The sequence below is a fragment of the Hyaena hyaena genome, unplaced genomic scaffold (assembly GCF_003009895.1).
Source record: "Hyaena hyaena isolate Hyena2069 unplaced genomic scaffold, ASM300989v1 scaffold_123, whole genome shotgun sequence".
Taxonomy (NCBI): Eukaryota; Metazoa; Chordata; class Mammalia; order Carnivora; family Hyaenidae; genus Hyaena; species Hyaena hyaena.
In genome coordinates, this window is record NW_024080756.1 from 2,213,285 (window position 1) to 2,240,274 (window position 26,990).

Consider the following 26,990-nt stretch of genomic DNA (forward strand, 5'->3'; position numbering starts at 1 on the left):
TTCGGGTAATTCCAGTGACATAGGTTCAAAGTCCTATGAGATGGAGGAAAGCTAAATAGATATAAGACTCAGATCTTACATCCTGAGCTGCCTATCAATACTCATAGCTCCAGCGAAGAGACGATGGGCACTGTGTCAGGGTGGTGGCAGAGGAAGTGGTGAGGGTGAGAGAGAGCACCAGCCTGGCCTGGCCTGCTGAGGAATGCTGGGTCTGAACAGAGCTCAGTACCGCCAATGTCCCTAGAGTGCTGGACTTTCTGTGAGGGAATAAGACTTTCTGTAAATACGTTGTTAAACGTGACTCTTCGATTACTAAAACAATCACAGTGATTAAAAACTTCAGTGTGGGGCACCTGGGTGGTTCAGTCGGTTAAGCATCCTACTTCGGCTCAGGTCATGATCTCACAGTTCATGGGTTCGAGCCCCGCATCGGGCTCTGTGCTGACAGCTAGCTCAGAGCCTGGAGCCTGTTTCAGGCTGTGTCTCCCTCCCTCTCTGACCCTCCCCTGCTCATGTTGTCTCTCTCAGAAATAAATAAAACATTAAAAAAAAAAAAAAAAAACTTCAGTGTGTTGAATATTCGATAATTAAATGATAAGGGTTTATTGTATCAGAATTTCTTCAAGTAGGCCTCCTTTTGAAAGACTTTTGTTCTGAGTTTTTTAAGAAAGTGTTATATTTTGAGAATACTTTCTTAAAAAGCTGAAACAAAACAAAGGGGGGGGGAGAGACAAACTGACAAAGAGACACTTAACTATGAAGAACAACCTGATAGTTACCAGAGGGGAGGAGAGGTGGGAGGATGGGTGAAATAACATAGGGGATGGGGATTAAGGACTGTGCTTGTCATGATGAGTGAAGGTGATGTCTAGAATGGTTGAATATTGTACACTTGAAACTTAACACTATGTTTACTGGAATTAAAGTAAAGCACTTATAGAGAACATGATATCGACATTTATAAAGGAAATCCTGGGGGCGCCTGGATGGCTCAGTTGTTTAAGCATCCAACTTGGGCTGGTCATGGTCTCATGGTTCGTGGGTTCGAGGCCCGCGTCAGGCTCTGTGCTGACTGCCAGCTCGGACAGAGCCTGGAGTCTGTTTCAGATTCTGTGTCTCCCTCTCTCTCTGACCCTCCCCTGCTCATGCTCTCTCTCTCTCTCTCACTCTCTCTCTCAGAAATAAATAAAATATTTAAAGAAATAAAAAAAAATAAAGGAAATCCTGTAGGATATGCAAGGAGAAATAAAGATAAACCTACCAAAAAAAAAAAAAAAAAAAAGGTTCCAATTGGCAATTCTCCAGCTCTAATCTACATCTATTATTTATTTTCAGTATTTATGTTAGGTACTAATCTTTTTTTTAACTTCTAATTTTTGAATTCCCTCAGTCCCCAAGACCACTCCTCATGCTTATGGCCCCAATAAAGCAATAAATATTTATTTAATTGATAAAGTTATTTTATTCATATTGATGTCTTTTGGAAGAGAAACTGAAGTATGAATAATCTGCAAGTCTTGCCAGTTTAATTATGTAATTCTCTGGGGAAAATAGACCTTGTAATGTTAACTAGATGTCGTATTTCCTAATAACAGGATTTTAACAGAAAAGAGCAATGTCAACATTTTATTTTTAGCTGGTTTAACATAAAAAATAAACACTCCTTTCTAAAAAAGTAACATAGTCTTAAGCTTTCCAGAGGAGTGTGGTTTCATTATCCCAAAGCTAATGAACAATCATTAGAGCAATCAGTACATACTATTTAATAGTTTGGTTTTTTTTTTTTGTTTTTTTTTTTTAGGTACAGGGAAAACAATGGTGATGGACATGTTTTATGCTTATGTGGAAATGAAGAGGAAGAAACGGGTTCATTTTCATGGTTTCATGCTAGATGTTCATGAAAGTAAGTTAAATGATCCAAGAGAAGGGGTTTTTAAGTGGACAAACATTACAATGTACTTTTCATCTTTTAAAATTATTAATCTTTTAATATTTTAACTTATTAGATTTTACTTAAGTAAGATTTTATTTGGTTTCATTTGTTTTGTGTTATATTGAAATGATTTGTAATGTATTTAGAGTTGATCCTAAAGACAGATTCAAATTCAGTAATTTCCCATAAGAGAAGAGAGGTTACTATATGAAGTTCAGGTATTTTCTCCTTCTACTAAGTATCAATAAGAAATGTTAAAAACTCACTTATTTCAAGTTGTTCTTGATAGGTCCTTTCCTCTGTGTTACCTTAGCATGCAGGCATTCATGTACTTGTAGGTATGCTTTATTGCTTTGTCAATGTTCCTTTTTAAAAATTTTTAATTTTATTTTTTGAGAGAGGGCACTGTGTCCGAGAGAGCGCATGCAAGTGGGGGAGGAGCAGGGGGAGGGGTGAGAGAGTATCATAGGCAGATTCTGTGCTCAGCATGGAGCCTCACGTGGGGCTCCATCTCACAGTCCTGAGATCATGACCTGAGCCAAAATGAAGAGTAAGATGCTCAACCAACTGCACCACCCAGGCTCCCTGCTTTGTCAGTGTTCTTAAGTTATTTCATTTTTGCATTACTTGTCTCTACCTGCTGTCCTGTAACCTCTCCAGGGCAGGAACATTGTGTTTCTCTTCTAATACTTTCAGCATTTAGTAACGTATAATAAGTGAAGTGGGACTGGCTAGAGACGAGAGAGCATCCTGATTACATATGCTAGACATAGGGCAGGATCACCTCCTCTGCCCACATCTCTGAAATCCTCAGCAGTAAGACTGGTCTGTTGATCCATCTAGTTATCATCTTTTCATCTAGCCTATCGATTTCTCATCTCTGAAGTGACTGAAAAGAGTAGGGATGGAATGACTACAAAGTGTCCTTGCAATCCTGGAAATGTATTAATGTGTGAACAGCTTATTTGAGGTAGAGAAAGTGCAGCCAGTTTTCAATAATCGCATTTGATTTTATGTGGCATTTAAACTTAATTTTTATGTTCACACTAAGATTTCACTTAGAGATTTAAGAGATACGTTATAGCTGTCTAAAATGTACTATTAATACAATATTTGATTTGTGTTTCATTGTATCCATTAAAGGAATACACCGCCTTAAACAGAGTTTGCCAAAAAGGAAACCAGGATTCATGGCTAAATCATATGATCCAATAGCTCCCATAGCTGAAGAAATCAGCGAAGAGGCATGTCTCTTATGTTTTGATGAGTTTCAGGTAAGGTAGAGATATATCATAGATGTAGAATGGTATGCTGAATGATACGTGAAGATTTAAATTCTGTTCCTGATTTTATCATTGTTGTATAAATTGACCTAATACATTGCCTCTTTAAAATTTTTTTTTTAAATGTTTATTTTTGAGAGAGAGAGAGAGAGAGAGAGAGAATGCAAGCAGGGGAGGGACAGAGAGAGAGGGAGTCACAGAATTGGAAGCAGGCCCAGCCTCTGAGCTGTTAGCACAGAGCCTGACACGGGGCTCAAACTCACTAACCATGAGATCATGACCTGAGCCAAAGTTGGACGCTTAACTGACTGAGCCACCCGGGCACCCTGACACGTTACCTCTTATGACTTTATTTTATTGTCTAGTCCAGGGGCCAGCAAACTATGGCTTGCACAGGGCAAATCTGGCCCATCTGCTTTTGTATGGCCCATGAGAAAAGAATGATTTTTATATTTTTAAAGGGTCTTTTCAAAAAGAAAAAGAAAATGCAACAAAAACCATAAGTGGCTTGCAAAACCAAAATATTTACTACTCAGTCTTTTATAGGAAAAGTTTTCCTTCCCCTATATTATAGTCAGTGGATTTACATTTCCCCTATACCACAATGGAGATAATGTCATGATTACACAGTAATGTCTAAAGATGTTTGAAGTTTTTTTTAATGTTTATTTTTGACAGAGAGAGAAAGAGTGCATGCACACACTAGGGAGCATGAGCGAGGGAGGGAGAGACAGAGAGAAAATCCCAAGCAGGCTGTGTGCTGTCAGCACAGAGCTGGACTCAGGGGCTCGATCTCATGAACTGTGAGATCATGACCTGAGCTGAAATCAAGTATCAGTCAACCAACTGAGCCATCCAGGCCCCCTGAAGTTTTTTTTAAGTGTCAGATAAAAAACCAAATGATTCATTCATCTCATTTAGACATTACAACTTATTTGTGATGAAGGGAGGGAGTTGGCCCTCATTGAATGTTTAAAGTTTCTTCTAGATTTAGGATTCTCTGAAATTGTGCGTTAAAATTGGTGATATGTTGCTTTCTGTTCTTTGTTTTCTATGAGAGCAAATATGGCCTACAGGCAAATACCATGTCTTATCTTTTTTCTGTATCCCAGAGTTTAATAACTCTGTAACCTAGAGTAACAACAGATGCTCTAGGTGAAGAATTACTTCCTCCTTATTTCACTGCTTTCTTTAGTAGTTTTGGAATGTAGTAGTTGGTTTTTCTATAATGCTTATCATAAGAGCAATTTATTATTGGAATAAAAATAGAAAAACTCACAAGTACTGAATATAAGTTTAAAAATAGGGCTTCACTGGGGTGCATAGGTGGCTCAGTTGGTTAAGCGTCAGACTTGAGCTCAGTCATAATCTCAAGGTTCATGAGTTCGAGCCCCACATTGGGCTCTGTGCTGTCAGCACAGATGCCTGCTTTGGATCCCCTATCCCTCTCTCTCTGCCCCTTCCCTGCTCGTTCTCTCTATCTCAAAAATAAATAAACTTAAAAATAAAGGCTTTACAGCCAAAGCTTTTGAATAATATTTCTGCAGCTGAGTGCAGACACTCCCATGTCTGATTGCCTAAAATAAAGGCCCAGAGAACTTTCAAGGGTAGGAAGTTAACATTTGTTTTGTGCCTACTCTGAGGTGGGCTCTGGGTGAGTCACACATTTTATTTAAACCTCCCAACATATTTGTGATGAAGTGAGGGAGCTGTCCTAGTTGAATTGTAAAGTTTCTTACAGTTTTAAGATTCTCTGAAGTTATGCATTTAAATTGGTAGTGAGTTATTTCTTGTTCTTCTGTGTTTAAAAACCTGGGTTGGTGGGAAGATAAGATGGCCAGAATGCCTTTATCTCAAACAAGACATGATAAGTCTCCTTTAGCAACTTGATACACTTATCTAAGAGCAGTCTCGATTTATGAGAGATGCGAAGGAAGAATTTTCACCAGAAATGGTGTTACACTGAGCCATCTAGCGGGGAGGAATCTTTATTTCTTTTTCCCTTCAGTCTATTAAGATAGCCTGGCATTCACTTGTACTGTACAACTACAAAGGTCTTCAAAAGAAAGGCTCATGGGCAAGAAATGCTCACTTTTACTACTCTGAAGAAGTGTACTAAGTACACCAATGTGTTGCAGAAAGAAAAGGCCCTCGTTTAATTCTTTTTGTTTTTTAAGTTTATTTATTTATTTTGAAAGAGAGAGATCATGTGTGTGAGCTGGAGAGAGGCAGAAAGAGAGAGAGAGAGAGGGAGAGAGAAAATCTCAAGCAGGCTCTGAGCTGTCAGCACAGAGCCAGAAATGGGTCTTGTTCTCATGAACTGTGAGATCATGACCTGAGCCTAAACCAAGAGTGAGAAGCTCAACTGACTGAACTACCCAGGCATCCCTAGTTCTAAAAGTAGTGCCAAGTTGACAGTTATCCTGTCTTCAGTAACAAAAGTCAGCAATAAGTCAAGGAAAGCCATTTCTCTTGTTTTCTCATTATGAGTCCTAACCACATTTTCACTAAATAAAATTGAGTTGGCACAGTTAACTTAAAAAAAATTTTTTTATGTTAATTTCTTTATTTTGAGAGTGAGAGAGATAGAGACAGCACAAGCAGGGGACTCAGAGAGAGAGGGAGAGGGAGAAGGAGAGAGAGAGAGAGAGAGAAAGAATCCCAAGCAGGCTCTGTGCTGGCATGGGTCTCTAACTCACGAAACTGTGAGATCATGACCTGAGCCAAAACTAAGAGTTGGAAGCTCGACCGGCTGAGCCCACCCAGGTGCCTCTGAAGTTAAATTTTAAGAAAGTGTACTAATACCCAACCTGTGTAAAATGATTCGTGGTTTACAAATTGTTTTTATATCCTTACCTCATTTAATTCTATAAAATAGTTATGATATTCATTATGTAGATGAGGATATAGAGACATCAGAATTTCCTCAGTATCATATGAAAATCATTACCCTTAACTTAAAAAATGTAAATTTTAAAACATTCAGAGCAAAGATTGGCCTGTATCTGTGACATGATGACCATTGACAAGATTATTTAAGAAGCTAAGGAGGTGATGAAAAGTTGGTTGTGCAAAAGAAACCCTGAGAAGATTAATAGCAAGCAGGCTCAACTACCCATGAGGAACAGTAGATACAGTACTTAGGGTGCATGATACTTTTAGGGCCCCATGAAAATATTTTCATTTCTTTTAAAATTTGAAGAAAAAATGAATGTATCATAGTGAATTCAGCCGGTATCTCTGTATCTGTATATATTTTATACTAACATAGTCATAAAATACAACTTAGATATATCAACACACATATTTTCAAATGTATTTTCTAGTTGAGGAAGGGGCTCATGAAGGTCAAGTGCCTAGGACCCATGAAATCATAATGCCGTCCTGATAGTGAGGTGCTAATGGAATCCTCTCTGGTTGCACTGGGCATTCTCCCTGGAGTTCAGATTTCAGAAGGTTGATGCATGGGTGAGAAGAAGGAAACAAAAGCAACTCTCAGGACACTTATGTTCCAAATGAGTGAGTCTTGCAAAAGAAAGACAGGCAATAAAAATGATTTTTCAAATTGTGTATTAAGTATAAAGGAGATCAAGGGGGAGACAGGCCCCTCGCTTGTAAAATGTTACCTGTCAACAAAGAGAGAGTGGATGTGATGGAGCTGTCATCGCCTGCCCTGACCAGAGCTGGTTTGGTGTTCATTCATTCGTTTACTCATCCATCCCTGTTGCCTTAAATAAAGACCCTTATCCCATGTTATGACACCCTATCTGACCCACAGTCAAATGGACCATGTCTGGACATCTGGTCTATGAGTAGCCCACACGGTTGCCAACAATACTGCACTTGTGTCGTGTGTTCTGGGGATTTAGCCAATTGTATACTCTGTCTCATGTCTTTGAAGTAAAAGGCACCAAGGGCAGTTCTTGCGCAGTAATGAAACAGGAACAAAGAGACCTAGGAAATAACTGAATCCCATTAAGGGGAGGACCACAAGGCTGTTCCCTGGAGAGCTGCTGAGCTCTCCAGAGCTACCTCTGCTCCCAAGTCAGTCTTCAGCCCCAGTTCCTAGTAGGTACTAACAGTGATGTTTCTATCCTGGAGTCTTATTTATTTATTTATTTATTTATTTATTTATTTATTTATTTTTGAGAGAGAGGGAGAGATAGAGAGGGGGAGAGAGAGAGGGAGAGGAAAACATGTGCATTACAAGCTGGGGAGTGGTAGAAGGAGAGGGAAAGAGAGAGTCTTAAGCAGGCTCCATGCCCAGCAAGGAGCCCATGCAGCCCATTTCAGCCCTGAGCTGAAATCAAGAGTTGGACGCTTAACTGACTGAGCCACCCAGGCATTCCATGCATCCTGGAGTCTTAAGTAAACCCCTTTTCTTTATCTGAATCTCCTGTCCTTCTTTCTTGCAAGCAGTCTTGGTGAGGATGGAACTGATCAACTCCTGTTTTGCTCTTATCTGCCTTATTAGTAGGGATTTCCCCATGGTCTGTAAAAGCTAGGAGTACTGTCAGGAAATGTCACCTTGCTTCATATAAAATGCAGTACCTCCAATGGAAGGAGAATTACCTGATGAACTAAAGACAAAAGATTCCAGAGATGAGGTATCTCTTAGGATGCTTTTGGCTGCGGGTAACAGAAAACCGAATTTAAAAAGGCTTATACTCTAAGTGGGGGAGCTGGGGGGTGGGGTGGAATACAAGAAGATAGTGTCATTCCTTTTATTCAAGTCCGCCTCCTTCCTCTCTGATCTTATGTCCTATACTTTCAGCCTTGCTCATTGCTCCCTACTATTTCCATCTCTCTTGTTTTCATAGGTCAGGGAACCATAGCTAATAGATTTGGGTGTTATACCAAATGCTTCTTTCCCATCAGGTCTCTGAAGAAAATATGCACAGAGATGGTAAAACAAGACTGAATACCAAATTGCTTGGTTTTATTTACTCCTTAAGGTTACTAGAATGAAGCATTCTAGTATGTCAGAGTTGACAACATGAGAGACTGTGCTTTTAAGAAAGTTAGCCTGTATGTCTTAGGATGAAAAATATTAGTAGCTTTGCTCTTTTGTTTCCTCTACAATGCCAGACTCGAACCCTAGAGCGTGTATGCAGGAACCCTGTATGCAAGAAAAGGCAATATCTGCATATACCCACTGTTGAAGAACCAGGAATGCAAGAGTATAAGGGCAAGAATACGTACCCTAAGGCAGAGGCTATCACTGAGCAGAACCTGAATTGCCTATATTTTTTTAAAATTTATTTTTATTAAATTTTTTTTAAACATTTATTTATTATTGAGAAGACAGAGCATGAACATGGGAGGGACAGAGAGAGGGGGAGGCACAGAATCTGAAGCACGCTCCAGGCTCCATGCTGTCAGCATAGAGCCTGACGTGGGCTCGAACTCACAAACTGTGAGATCATGACCTGAGCCAAAGTTGGATGCTTAACCGACTGAGCCACCCAGGCGCCCCTGAATCTCCTAGTTTTAATATCCAGACTGTGTTGCACTGATCTGAGAGAAGCTCCTCCAGCACACCCAAACTGGATTATTGCTGGTCCCAATCTCTCCTTGTCCCTCATTCTAAAATTCAAGAGGGTAAAAGGATCCCTCCAAAATATTGTACAGCAGCATTCTGATCCATACAGTTAAACAACTAAGCAAAGCCTTTGCTCTGAACTTTCTGCCTGGGATAGTCTGTCTAGAACAGTGTTTGAGGATGAATGAATGAATTATAGTGAGTGAATGAATGAATAAATCTAGTACCAAATGGTAAATATTGAGCTAGTCTCCCAACTAAGTCCCACTCCCCTATGTATAATAAGAACACACAATTTTTCCTGTCAACATTCTGAATTATCTTAACATTTTTTGTCTAATGTAATAGATGAAAAGTTGTATCTCATTGTTTTAATGTGTATTTAAGTAATAATACAGTTGAATTTTTCTATGTTTACTAATTAAAATCTATCTTTTTTGAACTGTTTGAGACAATGCCATTTATTGGAATGCTTACATTCCATCTATTATCTGTAATAACATTAGCTATTGTTTGTTGAGTACTATGGGACTATGTTCTTAACTACTGTACTATGCTATGTATCATTTCCATCTATAGCTAAAATTCTCTACAGCTAAGTGTAAATAATATGCAATTATACTAGCATATATACCATACATAGATAATAGTCACAGCTGACATTTCTTGAGGATTTACTCTAAGGAGCATAACAATTTTGCAAGGTAGGTATTGTTACTTCCTTCAGTACATTGATGAGGAGATTAAGGGTCAGTGAAGTTAAGTAACTTGTCCAAGGTCACACAGCTGGTACTCCAGTTTGAATTCATCATCAGTGCTCTAATTCATTAGTAATAACAGCTATGTTATATGTTCTCTTTATGTGATGTCTTGTATTATATATTTAAATACAGAAATCTAGAGCTGAATTGACTTTTAGTAGATATTTTAATGACAGAACTTAAAAATTATCCTTAAGCCTATTAAGTGTAGTATAACACATTGCTGATTTTCTAGAAAAGAAATTTTTAGGTACTTTTCTTAACAGCCATATGTCTACAATCACAACTTCAGACTTTTAAAATTGAATCCTACTAGCAGTCTTGATTTTTAACTAGTTATTATTGGCCTTTTAGGTTGTGTTAATTAATATAATATTTATTTTATGAGGGAGCTGGATGGGAATTAATGCTGCTTAAAATCAAGAATATGTGTGCTCTTGAACTTGAGGAATTTAAAAATTATGTTTTGGTAGCATTCAGATTACATTTCCAGAATATATTCCTCATCAGCTTGGTCATTTTAACTAAGTATAGCATTTCAGGCTTGCCTGTGGTATCAAATATACTATTCTTATTTTGTTTGAGAAATTAGGGTAGGTCGGTTGTTTTTATGTGTTTTAGTTGCTAAAATAAAAGAACATCTTTTCCTCAGAGTTTTCTGTAGCGTCTTCATTGTGTTGACTTTGAATGTTTATGTTTCTCATTAAATCATTTATGATTCTGAAGAGATACAATACTGAAGGAACCGTTAAAAATGTTATTTCATCCTGTCCCTTTTAGGGACACTGGATAGATGTTTTACGAGTATGGTCTTTTAAAAAAAGGATTCTGATGAGCAGAATATAACGCAAAATTCTCCTCTATAAGCTATCAATATCATTTAAAAAATAGTTTTGACCGTTTTTGTAAAACAGAAAAGCTATTAAAAACTGCTAATAAAAAATAGGTGCTTATTTTTGTGCTAATACTAATTACTGATAATGCATGCTTATGTTTGTCACTCATTACATGGCACTGTACCAATCAGTGGGTGACTGAGACTCGAGCACTTACATATGTAAATTAACCATTAGATTTTTTTTTTCCCCCTTTTTTACTTAAGTGAGTCATAATGGAAAGCAACTCTAGGTCATAAAAAATCTTTTCTCTTTAATGCTAATGAAATGTCTCCCCTCTCTGTATTAGCAGACTACCCTTATTGGTAATCTGTAGCCTTCTCTTTTGTTCCTGGTGGTAATGAAATGCTGGGTGCTAAAAAAGCCCGCTCTCCAAGAATGTGTGGCCAATTGTCTTCTGTTCACTTATACTGTAAAATTACTTTTCCCCAGCAAAGCTGAACAAGTGTGGGGACAAGATCAAAAGAGTATACATTTGGCACCCGGCTACCCCAAGTGACTCCTGCTTTATTAATTAGCCATAGCTTCTCCAAGTTAATTTACTCTGATAGAGCAAAAACATTTCGTAGTACAAAAACAACAAATGATAATTCAACCACAAGTCTTTAATAGTTTGCTTTCTTCAACTTCCAGTTTAAACCTTTGCACAGTGTTGTAAGCTAGATGTCTCTCCACTTTTCTGAATCTTAGGGCACAAAAGCTGTTTTTAATTTTTTTCGAAAACATTAGTGAGATAGTCAGATGGCAATTTTTATTTTCTAAAATTGGGTAACTTTTAATTGATACCATTCTTTTTAAAAGTCAGTGTATTGGGAATCCAATTTAGAAGCGCGCTTGCTTCTGAAATTTGTAGGCTTGTTTGTTCTCTCATCAGAAATGCCACTGGTGTTTAAGCATTTGAAAAGGGCCTTCTCTGTGAGTATTTTTGCGGAAGCAAAATTTGACAGTGATCCTAAGCTCCAAATTTAATAAAATCACTCTCTTCTTAAGTAATTAAATAGTACTGCTTTTCATTTTAATTACCACTTTGTGAGTTCCTGAAGTCTTTTGAATTTAAGAAGTCTCCAGTAGTTTTTTTAGCTAATGTTTTAAAGTTAGAGCTTGAGACAGCAAAAAAAAGAGATCCGTCTGCGCATCCCTATTTTCTAGTTTGTTTTTGTTTTTGTTTAGGTGGGAAGGAAATAATGTAATGTTTGTATAAAATAATCACCTGAAAAGAGAAAAGTAATTGAGACCTGTGTAGCCCAGGTGGCTATTGTCAGTTATGTTACAACTACTTAGTTGGTAACTTTCAGTATTTTGATTTAATTTGAAAGAATTCCCCCAGTTTCTATGCTCTAACATGGTTTAAAAATAACAATGTGATATTAATTATGTGATATATTTTGTGAATATAAAACAAATTTTATTATCCAAAAAGCTATTAAAGAAAGATCAAAATGCTTTACCTAAAAACCATATTTATTATGTTTATAAGGGAAGGTACAATCATTAACATCTACTTTCACTGTACATTTGTTTTTGAACTCAACTTCCTTCCCTCCTTAATTTCTGTATTTCTTTGTGATTTTAAAAAGCTTTTTTATAAGTTATTAAGCTTACTTGTTAATTATGGATGTTTAAAAATAATTTTAGAAAAGATAGCTCTATGTATCTCTAACATAGGTGGAACAGTCTTATCTATATTATGCATTCTGCTTTTGTCAGAAGTAATTTTTTAAAGCACTGTATTAACCATTCTTGTAAGGTTTTTGTTTTTTTTCCTTTTTAATAGAAGGAATATTTGTGTTTGCGAAGGTTAGCAGAGGCTGGCTGTGCTGGAAGTGACTGCAGTGCCTTTTGATTATTCATGGACAGTAATAGAAGGCACTTAAAAAGAACAATGAAATTGCTTATTTTTGTGATGGGCCATCTGTTGAATTGTTTTGTGCAACAATTGCACAATAGTATCTATGTCATATCATTCTATTTTCAACAGCAGCTGATTATGTCTCACTGGCTATTTGTCCTTATTTCTAAAGTCTCATGACCATTTAAAGTCACCTTTTCAGGGACCTTTGCCAGAAAGGTATTAGAAATATCAACCAGCTTGTTTATTATTCTTTTTTTCTTTATTCTTTCTCTCTCTCTCTCTTTTTTTTTTTTTTTTTTTTTTGGTGGTGGGGCGGTGGATGGGGTCCATGATGGGAGCAGGAGGAGGGATTTGGTCATGTTAGCTCTAATTAATTAGACTTCCTAAATGTTTAGGACAATTATCTATGCTTTCCACCTGTAGTTTATAAAAGAAGTTAACACAGAACCATCTGATAATTTGGGTAGAAATGATAGGCTTGCAAAAAAGAGTCAAGTTTAAAAGACTACTTTACACTCTTTCATGGTTTTAATTGTCTCCTCTTTTCTTCATGATGGTAATTAGAATTTTTCTCTTGGAATTCACTTCCATCCTTAAAAAAAAAAATGAGCCATTAGCAAATTTGTTAGAGCAGAAGTGAAATTAAAATAAAACAAATGTGTTGTTGTCCGTAGGTCACTGACATTGCTGATGCCATGATTCTGAAACAGCTTTTTGAAAATCTGTTCAAAAATGGGGTCGTCGTTGTGGCAACATCCAACAGGCCACCGGAAGGTAAAAACAAACATTGTGCTGGTCTCATGCAATTAGGTGGAAAATAACAAGCTTTGAAAAATCCATAATTTTATACTCAAATTATTGTGTTAATAAAATCTGATGACTTTGCTTACTATTGATTTTATAACAATCTAAAAAATCAGTTGGTATTTGTATTTGAAAAATGTTTATATTCTCCTCAAGTTAAACCCATGTGATTCCCTGTGTTTGATGCACTTGCTGTTTTTTCTGAGTATTAGAAGATCATATATTCGTATCCAAAAATGATGCTGGGGGGCGGCTGGGGGGCTTAGTCGGTTAAGCATCTGATGCTTAGACTCTTGATTTTGGCTCAGGTCATGATCTCACAGTTTGAGCCCAACGTCGAGCAGGAGTCCTCATGTGGAACCTGCTTGGAATTCTCTCTCTCCCTCTTTCTGCCCCTCCCGTCTATATTCTCTCTGTCTCTCTCCCCCCGAAAAAAAAAAAAATAAGGAAGAAAATGATGCCAGCAGGCAGGCCAGGTCTCAGGATCCAGAAGGGGCCCTGCGGGACCAGCCAAGAGGGTCCTTGGCTTTGTGCAGGATGGAAATCAAATGCAAACACCAGGAAGTGAGAACAGCTTACTAAAGACATAGAGCAGATACAGATGGAGCATCTGGGAGACTCAGAAGGGAAAGGAACATGAGTTTTGTCTTGGTTGAGGGCCTGGGGTTTATTAAGGATTGTGGTCTGCTGTACGTGTCCTTTCACGCATCCAAAAACTGATTAGAACAAAGACGAGGGCACAGGTGTTAGTCCTTGGAACCAGGGGGTCTTGGCATTGAGATGTCTAGTGTGGGTGGTCTGGAATGTGCATATCATCGGTCATTCTCACCTGGTCCTTCCTTAGATGTTATCTATTCTAAGAAATCGTTAACTCCTTGTCCCTTACAAGGAGGGCCTACACCTGCTTGCATTCTGAGGCCTGGGTAAAGTGGGGTGCAGGTCCTAGCAAGAATAGAACCAGGAAAAGGAGCAAAAAGCAGATTTTTATGGAGTTCTTCAGTTTCTCAGTTTCAAAAATACAAGTGTTTCTAATTGCTTTTTAGGGGCCATAAAAGAAACTCAATGAAATGAAAAACAAAACTTCTAATTGAATCTTAGAAAAAAGAGTTAAATCTTCCTTGCATAAGTAGTTTCTAATACTTAATTTTATTTCTAAAAAAACCACTTGTGGCTTATTTGACATTATTTAAGGATTAAAATACAAGTAATATTTAGATAAAAACAAGTTTAAAATGTTTTATCTTTCAGCCCCATGATGTGGTCATTTTAAGGTCAGAGGAGCCAAAATCATTATTTAATGCATTATTAAAGTTAACATCTTTCTACCCTGGAATGCTCTACCACCTGGAATTCTCTGTATGGCTAAGTCTTTACCTTTTATCAGGTCTTTACTCAAAAGTTATTTTGTCAAAGAAGTCTAGACTTTCTATTTGAATCTATAACCCATCCCTTCATTTTTCTTTCCTTGCTTCTCCTTTCCTCCTTTATTTTTTCCCATCACATGTATAGACCCACCATATAATTTACTTATTTACTGTACTGTGGTTTATTGTCTGTCCCCTTCCAGGATGCAAAGGATTCATGAAGGCAGTGACTTTTATCTCTTCTGTTCCTGGGTATATACTAAGCAACCAAAACAGTGCCTAGCACTTGCATGGATCTCAGTAGTCTTAGAATGAATGTTCAATGAATGCATGTGTTTAAAGGTTCTCCCTGGCTGCAATACTGAGAATAGATTGTGGGGATGAGATTTCAAGGTTGGAATTAAGGATACCGTTTACGAGATCATTGCTGCAATCCTGAGGGGAGTTGATGGAGCAGTGAGGGTGATGAGAGTAGTCAGAGTTTGGATATATTTTGTAAGCAGAGCCATGAGGATTTACTAATGCGATGAATATACGGTATTGAAAAAAAAGAGAGAGGGGTAAAGAACAACTCAAAGGTTTTGGCTTGAGCAGTTAGAATGATAAAGTTGAGGTTTCCTGAGATGGAGAGGACTAGAGAACAAGCAGGTTTGGGTAGGGAGGGGGAAGTACTGAGGCAGATGCATATAAGTGTTTGGATTTTAGTGGAAAAGTTTAGATTGGAGATGAAAGTTTGGGCGTTCATTGGTCCTAAAGGAAGCTGGTAAGAGCAGCCAGTGAGGTAAGAGGAGAACCAAGAAAGTGTCACTTGAAGAAAAGGAAAGTGGTACAAAAGGATGGATGGTCACCTTTGTTAAATGCTGCTAGGAGGTGAAGATCGACCATTGAAATTAGTAACATGGAGCTTATTGGTGAATCTGAAAAGAGCAATGTAATAGTGATAGTGTGTTTTCTCCTTAATGAGCCATGTCATGTGGATGACTTATATTGAGTTTGTAATCTGTTATTACCTAGATCTTATTTTGTGAGCTGCTGTCAAACTAGGTCTCTCTCATTCTATGGTTGAGTAGTTGATTTCTCTTTTCTTCCTGTTACATTGCAGCTTATGAGTCTGTCTGCATTGTTCAATTTTGTGATTTATGTTTGATTATATTTGATTTATGTTTATATCTTTTTTATGTGATTCTAGCAGATTATTTTTAGCTATCCCTACTATGACATTTATATAATGGTAATCATGCTGTTATATCTTTAGCCACTCATTAATTAAAATGTGTAAATAGGGTAAGACCAAGTTTAGGCCCTCATAGCATACCATTGGAGGCCTTATTTTAGGGAGCCATCAGTTAATTAATACTATTAAATCCAGTTATTCAAACAACTGTAGTTATGCTTAATCTGTTATACTATCAGAGAACTGTGAATGATTCTATCAGATGCACTTATTAAAATGTATATACTGTTATAGATAGCATACTTGTGATTTACTAGGGTGGTAACTCTATGAGACACAGCAGTGAGTTTTTTCATATGAGCTCATCTGTCAAGACTGTGATTTACCTGACTGTTGACTTAACTGTGTCATCAGTATTGCCTTTAGACATACGGGAACGAGCAATGTCCATAAATAGCAAGGTGGTAGAATGAGCTTGAAACACCGCCCCTACCCCCACCAGCGCAGTTTGCTGCTCAGCCAGCAGTGTAAACTGAGGAATGACAGCCATAGGGAAAGGTTAAGGAGTATTCTGGAACTCATAGCTTTGTAGGAGTGAGCAAAGTTACAGGCCCATCAAGGTAGCCTGCAGAAATCCAAAGTGGAGCCACTTTTCCAGAGAAGACTGAAAGTTCAAGATGTGGGATTACAAAAATTGGACATTAACCACAAACTTAAAGCCTTTTCTAAATATTAACCATTGAAGGGACACGGTCATACATTCGTTTTGTTTGTTTGTTTGTTTGTTTTGTTTTGCCATGGCAGACAATCATCATAAATGGCTTAATATTTTAATATAAAGAAGATGACATATACATAAGTGCCAGGAAAAGATAAAAGTATAGGACAAAGAATAAATAGGTCAGTGGTTGCCAGAGGCTACTGTGGGAAGGTGTAAGACTGCAAAGGGGTAACATAAGAGGATTTGGGGGGTGTTTTGTATCCTGGTCATGGTTGTGATGACATGTATTCAAACTAATAGAACGGGAGACCAGAAAAGTTAGTTAAAATGGAAAACAAATCACATGGATAAGAAATGGCAGAAAAGAGGTTAGAACCTAGGTTTTGTGACTCTTAACACATTATCCTCTATCATTTCTCCTTGTTGATCTCCACTGATCTTTGTCTACTACTTTGTCCTAGATAAAGTGTGTTCTCTTTTCCAACCATCAAAGTGCATTCAACTTTTTCTTTAGGTCACAGCTTTTAATCTAGAGCCTCCAGATAGGTTGTTATTTATTTTTTTAAATAGCATCTACTTATCTGAGTGTTACAAGAGGTGGGAGAAGAATCTTCTTCTCAGAGGGATGAGGCAGCCCAATGGCTGGAGAGAGAATGACTCATTTGAGGAACTGAAAGGTAGCCAGACTGGCTGGAGTACAGTAAAGGAAGGAAAGTAGGATGCGAGGAAGTACATACAACATGAATCTGGAGAAGACAGTTAGACCTTATAAAAGTCATAAGGATTTTGGATTTTATTCTAAGAGAAATGCGAGGACTTTGGAGTACTTTAAGTAGGGACTGACAAGAACAGTTAGACTATCATTGGGTATAGTGTGGAGAATGGGCTGCGGAGTGGGGTGCAGTGATACAGTGGATTCAGCAAAGGCATATTTGGAGGCTCCTACAGCACATGGTAAGAAATGGGGTTAGTTGGGCATAAGGCAGGGATTGTCACCTAGGGGGCTAATTTGGCAGTGTTTGGGACATTTTTGGTTGTCACAACCAGACAGAGTAGAGGTGAGTGTTGCTATTGGCCTCTAGTGGAATTCTTGGTGGAAGCCAAGAATTCTGCCAGAATAGCCTATAATGTGCAGGACTGCCCCTCCAGCAAGGAATTAGCTAACCAAAAATGTCTATCGTTCTGAGTTTGAGAAACTCTGATACATGGTGATATCAATGGATATGGAGAGGATAGATCTGAAAGATATTCAAAAAGTAAAATGGATAGTACCTGGTTATAGGGTAGATATTAAAGAAAAGGGGAAAGAAGATTTACAAATTGTTTTAAAATTTTAGGCTGGAAAATTATAGGCTTGTACAACTAGGTGGTGATGCCTGTCATTCAATAAAGATAGAATAGTCTGGAGGTTAAAGGTCCTGAGGATAGTTCTCAGTGGAGAAAAACCAGTTTTTCTCTTCATTAATTTTTTTAGCCTCTCTCTTTAATTTTCTTCCACTTCATTCATCTCATTCCCTCCATTTCTAGTTGTGAAGCATCAACTTCATAAACAAGAATGGAGATTATTGTTGTTGAGGGAAGCTGCTATCATACCCTAACCTTTCAATAGCTTATAACTTGTCAATTAATAGACAAATTAAGTTTAATATAAAATGATCAGAACATTTAGTAAGCAATTAATAATTTTAGTGAAAAATAATTGATAGCCAAGTGAAAGTAGCACCAGAATTTAGAAACCTAAGAGAGAAAAATCCTGTAGAAGAGAAGAAAGGGAAGTAATATTTGAGGGAGAGGGTGAAGGGAGTAAGGTAGCAAAGAGTTACTACCTGTATGTTACTTTTTTCTAGTCCTAATTTTTTTTATGTTTATTTTTGACAGCGAGAGAGAGAGTGTGAGTGGGGGAGAAGCAGACACAGAATGTGAATCAGGCTCCAGGCTCTGAGCTGTCAGCACAGAGCCTGACGTGGGGCTTGAACCCACGAACAGTGAGATCATGACCTGAGCCAAAGTCGGACACTTAACCAACTGAGCCACTCAAGCACCCCCTAGTCTTAAATTTGAATTCCTCTCCTTGCTTGGCTCCAAGGTCTCACCCTCTATCCCCCATATAGTTGCTAAAACCCCAAATCATCATCAGCTCATGATTACTGCTTTAGCTTTTAGCCTCCTGGTTGTTTGCTGGCCTGTAGAGATTTTTCCACTTTCTGGCAAGCTTAAAATATATTTAGTATATTCTATTTTTAATTTTTTTAAGTTATTTATTTTGAAAGAGACAGAGCGAATGGAGGAGGGGCTTAGAGAGAGGGAGAGAGAGAATTCTAAGCAGGCTGTGTGCAGTCAGTGCAGATCCCGACATGGGGCTCAATCTCACAACTGTGAGATCATGAACTAAGCTGATATCAAGAGTTGGACGCTTAAGCTACTGAGCCACCCAGGCAGCCCTATGTTTAGTATATTTTAAGCAACAGTTGTGCAACATTTGTAGTACTATTGTTTTATATTTTCTGGGATAATCTGATTAAGGCTTTTGAAAGAGGATCTTGGATCAGATCTGTAGGAATAGGAAATTGCTAGAAAATTTTCAGATAAAACGTATCTAGATATAGTTTTTATTTAATTTCTTATTATTATGAAACCTCAATTAAATGGTTTATTTATCATTTTTGTCATTTAGGGAAATACTTTATATGGCCCATATACAAATAGATATAGTTGACTTTTCAAAGATTATACTGCCAGGTCATTAGAAAAGCCAAAAGCAAAAATCCACAATTAAAATTTCATATATATGCTACTCAGTTTTTAGGTTCTGAAATAAAATGTTGTTAATTACATGATATTCTAATAGAGAAAAAAATATTTAAGAGCATGAAGACCCTAACAACAAATTGATAATAGACAAATAGATTACATTAATTAAAATGTGAAATTAATAAATAAATTTAAGAACTTATTCAGTCAAAAAACAATGAAGGTTTTCATTTTTTTAATGGGGAATAGAATATGCAATTTGAACTCAGCTGTGTTTCTTTGACAGTAAGACACAAAGTGGTAAAAGGAAAAAAGTCCCCTATTGACTGAAGTTATCTTTCTAGTTTTTAATTTACTGCTTATTACAATGAAAATGCTATAGACAGTATTAGAATGCCCAAGAATAATTATTTTTTATTTTTAATTATTTATTTATTTTTAAAATTTACATCCAAGTTAGTTAGCATATAGGGCAACAGTGGTTTTAAGAGTAGATTCCTTAATGCCCCTTACCCATTTAGCCCATCCCCCCTCCCACAGTCCCTCCAGCAACCCTCTGTTTGTTCTCCATATTTAAGTGTCTCTTATATTTTTGTCCCCCTCCCTGTTTTTATATTATTTTTACTTCCCTTCTCTTGTGTTCATCTGTTTTTGCATCTTCAAGTCCTCATATGAGTGTAGTCATGTGATATTTGTCTTTCTCTGACTAATTTTGCTTAGTATAATACCCTCTAGTTCCATCCACATAGTTGCAAATGGCAAGATTTCATTCTTTTTGATTGCCAAGTAATACTCCAGTGTGTGTGTGTGTGTGTGTGTGTGTGTGTGTGTATGTGTGTGTGTACATCACATCTTCTTTATCCATTTATCTGTTGATGGACATTTGGGCTCTTTCCTTACTTTGGCTATTGTTAGTAGTGCTGCTGTAAACATTGGAGTGCATGTGCCTCTTCAAAACAGCACACATGTATCCCTTGGGTATATACCTAGTAGTGTAATTACTGGGTCGTAGGGTAGTTCTATTTTTAACATTTTGAGGAATCTCCATTCTCTTTTCCAGTGTGGCTGCACCTGTTTGCATTCCTACCGGCAGTGCAAAAGAGATCCTCTTTCTCTGCATCCTGGCCAACATGTGTTGTTGCCTGAGTTGTTAATGTTAGCCATTCTGACGGGTGTGAGGTGGTACCTCATTGTGGTTTTGATTTGAATTTCCCTGATGATGAGTGATATTGAGCATCATTTCATATATCTGTTGGCCATCATATTCTTCTTTGGAGAAGTGTCTGTTCATGTCTTTAGCCCATTTCTTCACTGGATTGTTTGTTTTTTGGGTGTTGAGCTTGATAAGTTCTGTATAGATTTTGGATACTAATCATTTATCTGATATATTGTTTGCAGATATCTTCTCCCATTCCATTGGTTGCCTTTTAGTTTTTCTGATTGTTTCCTTTGCTATGCAGAAACTTTATTTTGATGGGGTACCAATAGTTCACTTTTGCTTTTGTTTCTCATGCCTCTACAGACATGTTGAGTAAGAAGTTGCTGTGGCCAAGGTCAAAGAAGTTCTTGCCTGCTTTCTCCTCAAGGATTTTGATGTCTCCCTGTCTTATATTTAGGTCTTTCATCCATTTTGAGTTTATTTTTGTGTGTGGTGTAAGAAAGTGATCCAGGTTCATTTTTCTGCATGTCACTGTCCAGTTTTCCCAGCACCACTTGCTGAAGGGACTGTCTTTATTCCACTGAATATTTTTTTCTGCTTTGTCAAAGATTAGTTGGCCATACATTTGTGGGTCCATTTCTGGGTTCTTAATCCTGTTCCACTGATCTGAGTGTCTGTTCTTCTGCCAGTACCATACTGTCTTAATGATTACAGCTTTGTAATACAGCTTGAAGTCTGAAGAATAATTCCGTATTGCTTAGATTTCCAGGCAAGAATACTATGTGATCCTTTCTCAAGCCAGCATATCCACAGTAAATAAAAAACTGGATATCTCTAAAAAGATGGCTAATAGTTATGCGCACACACACCCAACAAATGTAATTTATCATATCAGTATTTGTAGGGAGAAAATATCCAATTGTGGTCATAAAAGTTACAAAACTTTGGTAAAATTCAGCATACTTCTTGATAGAATCACTCCCTAAAATCTAAACAGATGAGTAATTTTTTGATATGATACCAAATATGTGTGTATCAGTTCAAAGGTCAGAATTATGCTTAGTGGGGACACTGCTATTTCTACTACAAGTATGAACAAAGGAAGGATGCCAACTATCACTGTTTAACATTGAACTACATACAGTAAAGACAGAAAGTGCGTAAGAACAAGTGGGAGGGTAGGGAGGGGAACCAGGTAAAAAACATGTATCTTGATTATAGAGATTCTCCAAGATTAGTCATACCACTCCTTTTTCAAGGTCATATAAAAAGAAAATACCATAATATGGGAACAATAAGTAGAAAAGAGAGAAGTAGGTATTAGGAATTTGTTTTATATTCTTTGAAAATCAGGAACACATAGACTGTATAATATAGAAGATCTAAGCTGGGAGAAGACAGTTTGAGTTGATAACCTATTTACTCAGAAATCAACTGAAACAAAAGAAAGCTAAAGATTAAGTTAACTAAATTAAATCAGTAAGAGTCAGCATTAGAAGCACTAAAATGTACAATTGAAACTACAGAAAATGAAAATCAGTGATGTAGGAAAACAACTTAAGAAGTATGTAGAAATAGAATAAAGAAAATGATGAAAAAAAAAGTTCGTGCCCTGGAGGAAATAGGTCTTAATGTGAATTTACAAAAAAGAAATGTTTGAAATAAGATTGATGATACCAATGAATTGAGTGTAAATAAATGTTTCTAGTTACTGCTTGCTTAGATATTTGTAGATTTTCTTCCCCTTGGAGAGAGAGTTTACTGATTCTTAGTGACAGTGTCATACTTTGTGGTACTTATCATTAGGGAAATATACAGTCAAGTATTTTAGAATTTAAGATATACTTTCTACTTTTCAAATTACTAGAAATAAGGTCAAATAAAAAATATTTCTCAGAGCAAAAATGAGAAAGCAGAAGAAACAGAAAAAAATATGGGTAAAGAGCTTGAAACAACATCAGGAAATATAAATGGGATACATTTCTCAATTAAAAACTAAAACTTCTGATATGGCTGAGTAGGCTGCTAGCCAAATGGCCTTCTTGCAGACAATAATAATAAATTCTGAAAAAAAATACTAAACACAATTATCTGAAAGTCTTAGAGAGTAAAAAGAAAAAAAAGAAAAAGAGTCTGCCAGGTTCTAGAGGGCAGATAAGACCTGGAATAAGGTTCAAAATTGGAGAGAATATCTTTTTTAATGGTTGTCACCTTTAGGTCAGGTAAAGTCAGTACTGCACAGTGACTGAAATTCTGAGAGAAAACCCACAGTGTTTCTGGCCTGAAGAACCATATGGCAGAGTTTGGAGCAAGCATTACTGCAGGGAAATGAGAAGTGAATCCCAGAGTGAACTTGATGGATGTAGCTCCAAGTTCTATGTATAAATCCTACCCAAGTCTTTGACTGACCATTGAAGCACATTTGCATAGTAGATCACAAACTTCCCAACTAAAGGTAGGTTACTGAACTGAGATTTCCATTTGTAATTTGAGTCCATCTAAGGTAATTTTTTGCTAAAACAAAAATATTGACAGTCTTCAGAAAATGAAACAGAATCCACAAGACCCAGGATACAATCTCAAAGTGAAGAATGAGTAAAGAATGACCCATCCTCAAGAGGAAAAACAGACCAACCCCAATAGACTTTAAAGCAACAATTATGATAATAATTGTTAGAAAAATGAGGTAAATAAAATATATTCATAATGAATGAAGAGATAAGAAATTTCAGCAGAGAAATAGAAATCATAAAAAATTTCCAAGTTTAAATTTTAGAATTAAAAAAGACAGTATCTTTTTTTTTTAATTATAATACATACATAAAGATATTTTATTTTATTTATTTATTTATTTTTTACAAATAGTTTATTGTCAAATTAGTTTCTACATAACACTCAGTGCTCATCCCCAAAGTGCCCTCCTCCATGCCCATCCCCCCCACCCCCCCACATCCATCAGTCCTCAGTTTTTGTCAGCATTCAAGAGTCTCTCATGGTTTGCCTCTCTCCCTTTCCCCCACCATTTCCGCCCTTCTTCTCCCCCTTGTTCCTCCGTCAAGTTCCTCCTAATCCTCCTATACGTGCAAACATATGATATTTGTCCTTCTCTGCCTGACTTATTTCGCTCAGCATAACACCCTCAAGGTCCATCCATGTTGCTACACATGGCCAGATTTCATTGTTTCTCATTGCCATGTAGTATTCCATGGTATAGACAAACCACATCTTCTTGATCCATTCATCTGTTGATGGACACTTAGGCTCTTTCCATGTTTTGGCTATTGTTGAGAGTGCTGCTATGAACATTGGGGTACATGTGCTCCTATGCCTCAGCATTTCTGTATCCCTTGGGTAAATTCCTAGCAGTGCTATTGCTGGGTCATAAGGGAGTTCTATTGTTAGTTTCCTGAGGAACCTCCACACTGTTTTCCAGAGGGGCTGCACCAGTTTACATTCCCACCAACAGTGTAGGAGGGTGCCCGTTTCTCCACATCCTCGCCAGCATCTAGAGTTCTCTGATTTGCTCATTTTAGCCACTCTGACTGGCGTGAGGTGGTATCTCAGTGTGGTTTTGATTTGTATTTCCCTGATGAGGAGGGATGCTGAGCATCGTTTCATGTGTCTGTTGGCCATCTGGATGTCCTCTTTGGAGAAGTGTCTGTTCATGTCTTCTGCCCATTTCTTCACTGGGTTGTTTGTTTTTCGGGCGTGTAGTTTGGTGAGTTCCTTATAGATTCTGGATATTAACCCTTTATCTGATATGTCATTTGCAACTATCTTTTCCCATTCCGTTGGTTGCCTATTAATTTTCTGGGTTGTTTCCTTGGCTGTGCAGAAGCTTTTAATCTTGATGAGGTCCCAACAGTTTATTTTTGCTCTTGATTCCCTTGCTTTTGGGGATGTGTCAAGTAAGAAGTTGCTGCGGTGGAGGTCAAGGAGGTTGTTTCCTGCTTTCTCCTCTAGGGTGTTGATAGTTTCCTGTCTCACGTTCAGGTCCTTTATCCATTTTGAGTTGATTTTTGTGCATGGTGTGAGAAAATGATCTAGTTTCATTCTTCTGCATGTTGCTGTCCAGTTCTCCCAACACCATCTGATAAAAAGACTGTCTTTTTTCCATTGGATATTCTTTCCTGCTTTGTCAAAGATCAGTTGGCTGTATACTTTTGGGTCCACTTCTGAGTTCTCAATTCTGTTCCATTGGTCTATGGGTCTGTTTTTGTGCCAATACCATACTGTCTTGAGGATGACAGCTTTGTAGTAGAGGCTGAAGTCTGGGATGGTGATACCTCCCGTTTTGGTTTTATTTTTCAGTATTACTTTGGCTATTCGGGGTAAAAAAGACAGTATCTTAAATAAAATTCACTTGGTGAGCTTAATAGTAGGATGGAAATAACTGAGCAAAGAACCAGAGAACTTGAAATTATCCAATAAGAAGAATGGAGACCAAGTGATAGAAGAAAAGAAATAGAGCCTTAAGAATTTGTAGAACCCATAACAAGCCTTCTAACATATTTCTAATTGGAATCCTGGAAGGCAAGAAGAAAGAATGAGGCAGAAAAACTTTTGAAGAAATAATGACTGCACATTTCCTAATCTGAGACATAAATTTACAGATTCAAGAAGCTCAGTGAAATTCAAGCAGAGTAAATACAAGAAGACACTGCTAGGCATATTGTAGTCAAACTGCTAAAAACCTAATATAAAACAGTATGGAAAGCATCCAGAGAAAAGTAGCATGTTAAATACAGGGGAACAATGATTACCTTCTGATGACTTCCATTAGGAACTATGGAGGCCAGCAACCATGGAACTGTATCTTTATGCTAGGGGAAAAAGCCCATCAACCTAGAGTTGTATATGAAGCAAAAGTTTCCTTCAAGAATAAGGACAAAATATTGGAACTACACCAAAATAAAAAGTTTCTGTACAGTAAAGGAAACCATCAACAAAATAAGAAAGTTAACTGAATAGGAAAAGATATTTGCAAATGATATATCCAATATCCAAAATCTATAAAGAACATATGGAACTGAACACCACAACTCCAAGTATTCCAATTAAAAAATGGGCAGAGGTACTGATAGACATTTTTCCAAGGAAGATATCTAGATGGTCAATATACACATAAAAGTGTGTTCAACATCACTAATCATCAGGGAAATGCAAATCAAAACCACAATGAGATATCATCTTATGCTTGTCAGAATGGCTAGTATCAAGAAGACAAGAAATAGCAAGTGTTGGCGAGTTTGTGCACCCTTGTGCACTGTTGGTGAGAATGTAAATTAGCACAGCCACTGTGGAAAACAGTATGGAAGTATCTCAAAAAGTTAAAAGTAAAAATAGCTTACAATCCAGTAATTTCACTCCTGGGTATTTAGTGAAAGAAAATGAAAACACTAATTTGCGAAGACAATTGTACCCTGATGTTCATTGCAGCATTATTTATAATAGCCAAGATATGGAAGCAGCCTAAGTGTCCATTGATGAATGAATAAAATTTGATGTATATATATGCATATGGCCTGCACATATGCACGTACACACACACACACACACACACACACACACACACACACTGGAATACTACTCAGCCATAAAAAAGAACAAGATTGCCATTTGCGACAACATGGATGGAACTAGAGGGTATTATGCTAAGTGAAATAAGTCAGACAGAAAAAGAAAAATATCTTATGCCACTTATATGTGGAATCTGAAAAGGAAAACAGACAAAAAAAAAAAAAGAAAAAAACAACCAAACAGACCCATAAATACAGAGAACAAACTGGTGGTTGCCAGAGGGGAAGATGGCCAAAATGAGTGAAGGGGAGTGAGAGGTATAGGCTTCCAGTTATAGAATGAATAAGTCATGGGAATGAAAGGTACAGCATAGAGAATATAGTCAATAGTATTGTAATAGTGTTACAGGTGACAGATGGTTGCTACACTTGTAGTGAGCATAGCGTTATATTTAGACTTGTAAAACCACTATGTTGCACACCTGGAACTAATATAACATGGTATATCAAGTAAAGCTCAGTGAAAAAAAGGAATAAAGACAAAATAAAGAAATTCTGATATTAAAAAAAACTAAAGAATTCACCATGGGCCTGAACTATGAGTTTTCTAAAAGAAGTTTTTCAGGTAGAAAGTAAATGATAATAGATGGAACTTGGATCCTTAAGAAGAAATGAGGAACATCAGAAATGATAAATATTGGAGTAAATATAACTAGTTTTTCTTCTTAATTAAAAAATAGTAGAATTGATTTTTATGAAATTATAATATTGTCTTCTAGGATTTATTATGTAGATATAACACATATGACACCCATCACATAAAGTGGGGAGTTTAGATGGACTTATATTCATATAAGTTTTCTACATTTTTTGTGAGGTGATATGATATTGATTCTAAGTAGAGTATGAGAAGTTCAGGATATATATCATAGCCCATGGAATAACAAACAAAAAAAATAAATAAAGCCCAGTAGATAAATGAGAAAGGAATTTAAAAATATATACAAATAATCTGAAAATGTCAGGAAAAAATGAACAGAACAAAAAACCAGGGAGGACAGAAAGAAAACTACTAATAAAATCAAAGACCTAAATATTATGTATATACCCTTACTTTCTCGCTGCTTGGTGGCGCCCGGCTCACTTTTCCAAGGTGGTCTAGTGCCTTTGTAAAGCTGCCTTTGAACCATGATAAAGTGAATAGCTTTGTGCTCTGTGTATTATGTTTATA

General features: G+C 37.0%; 1 protein-coding gene across 2 annotated transcripts in view; it reads left to right on the plus strand.

The window, feature by feature from the left end:
* The window catches only part of AFG1L (AFG1 like ATPase), a 193,709-nt gene that overhangs the window by 68,679 nt on the left and 98,040 nt on the right, over positions 1-26,990 (plus strand). For both annotated transcript variants that reach the window (XM_039237448.1, XM_039237449.1), the window contains exons 4-6: positions 1,802-1,903; positions 3,077-3,207; positions 12,942-13,041. In XM_039237448.1, the coding sequence (XP_039093379.1) occupies positions 1,802-1,903; positions 3,077-3,207; positions 12,942-13,041 (333 nt within the window). The remainder of the gene's footprint in view (positions 1-1,801; positions 1,904-3,076; positions 3,208-12,941; positions 13,042-26,990) is intronic.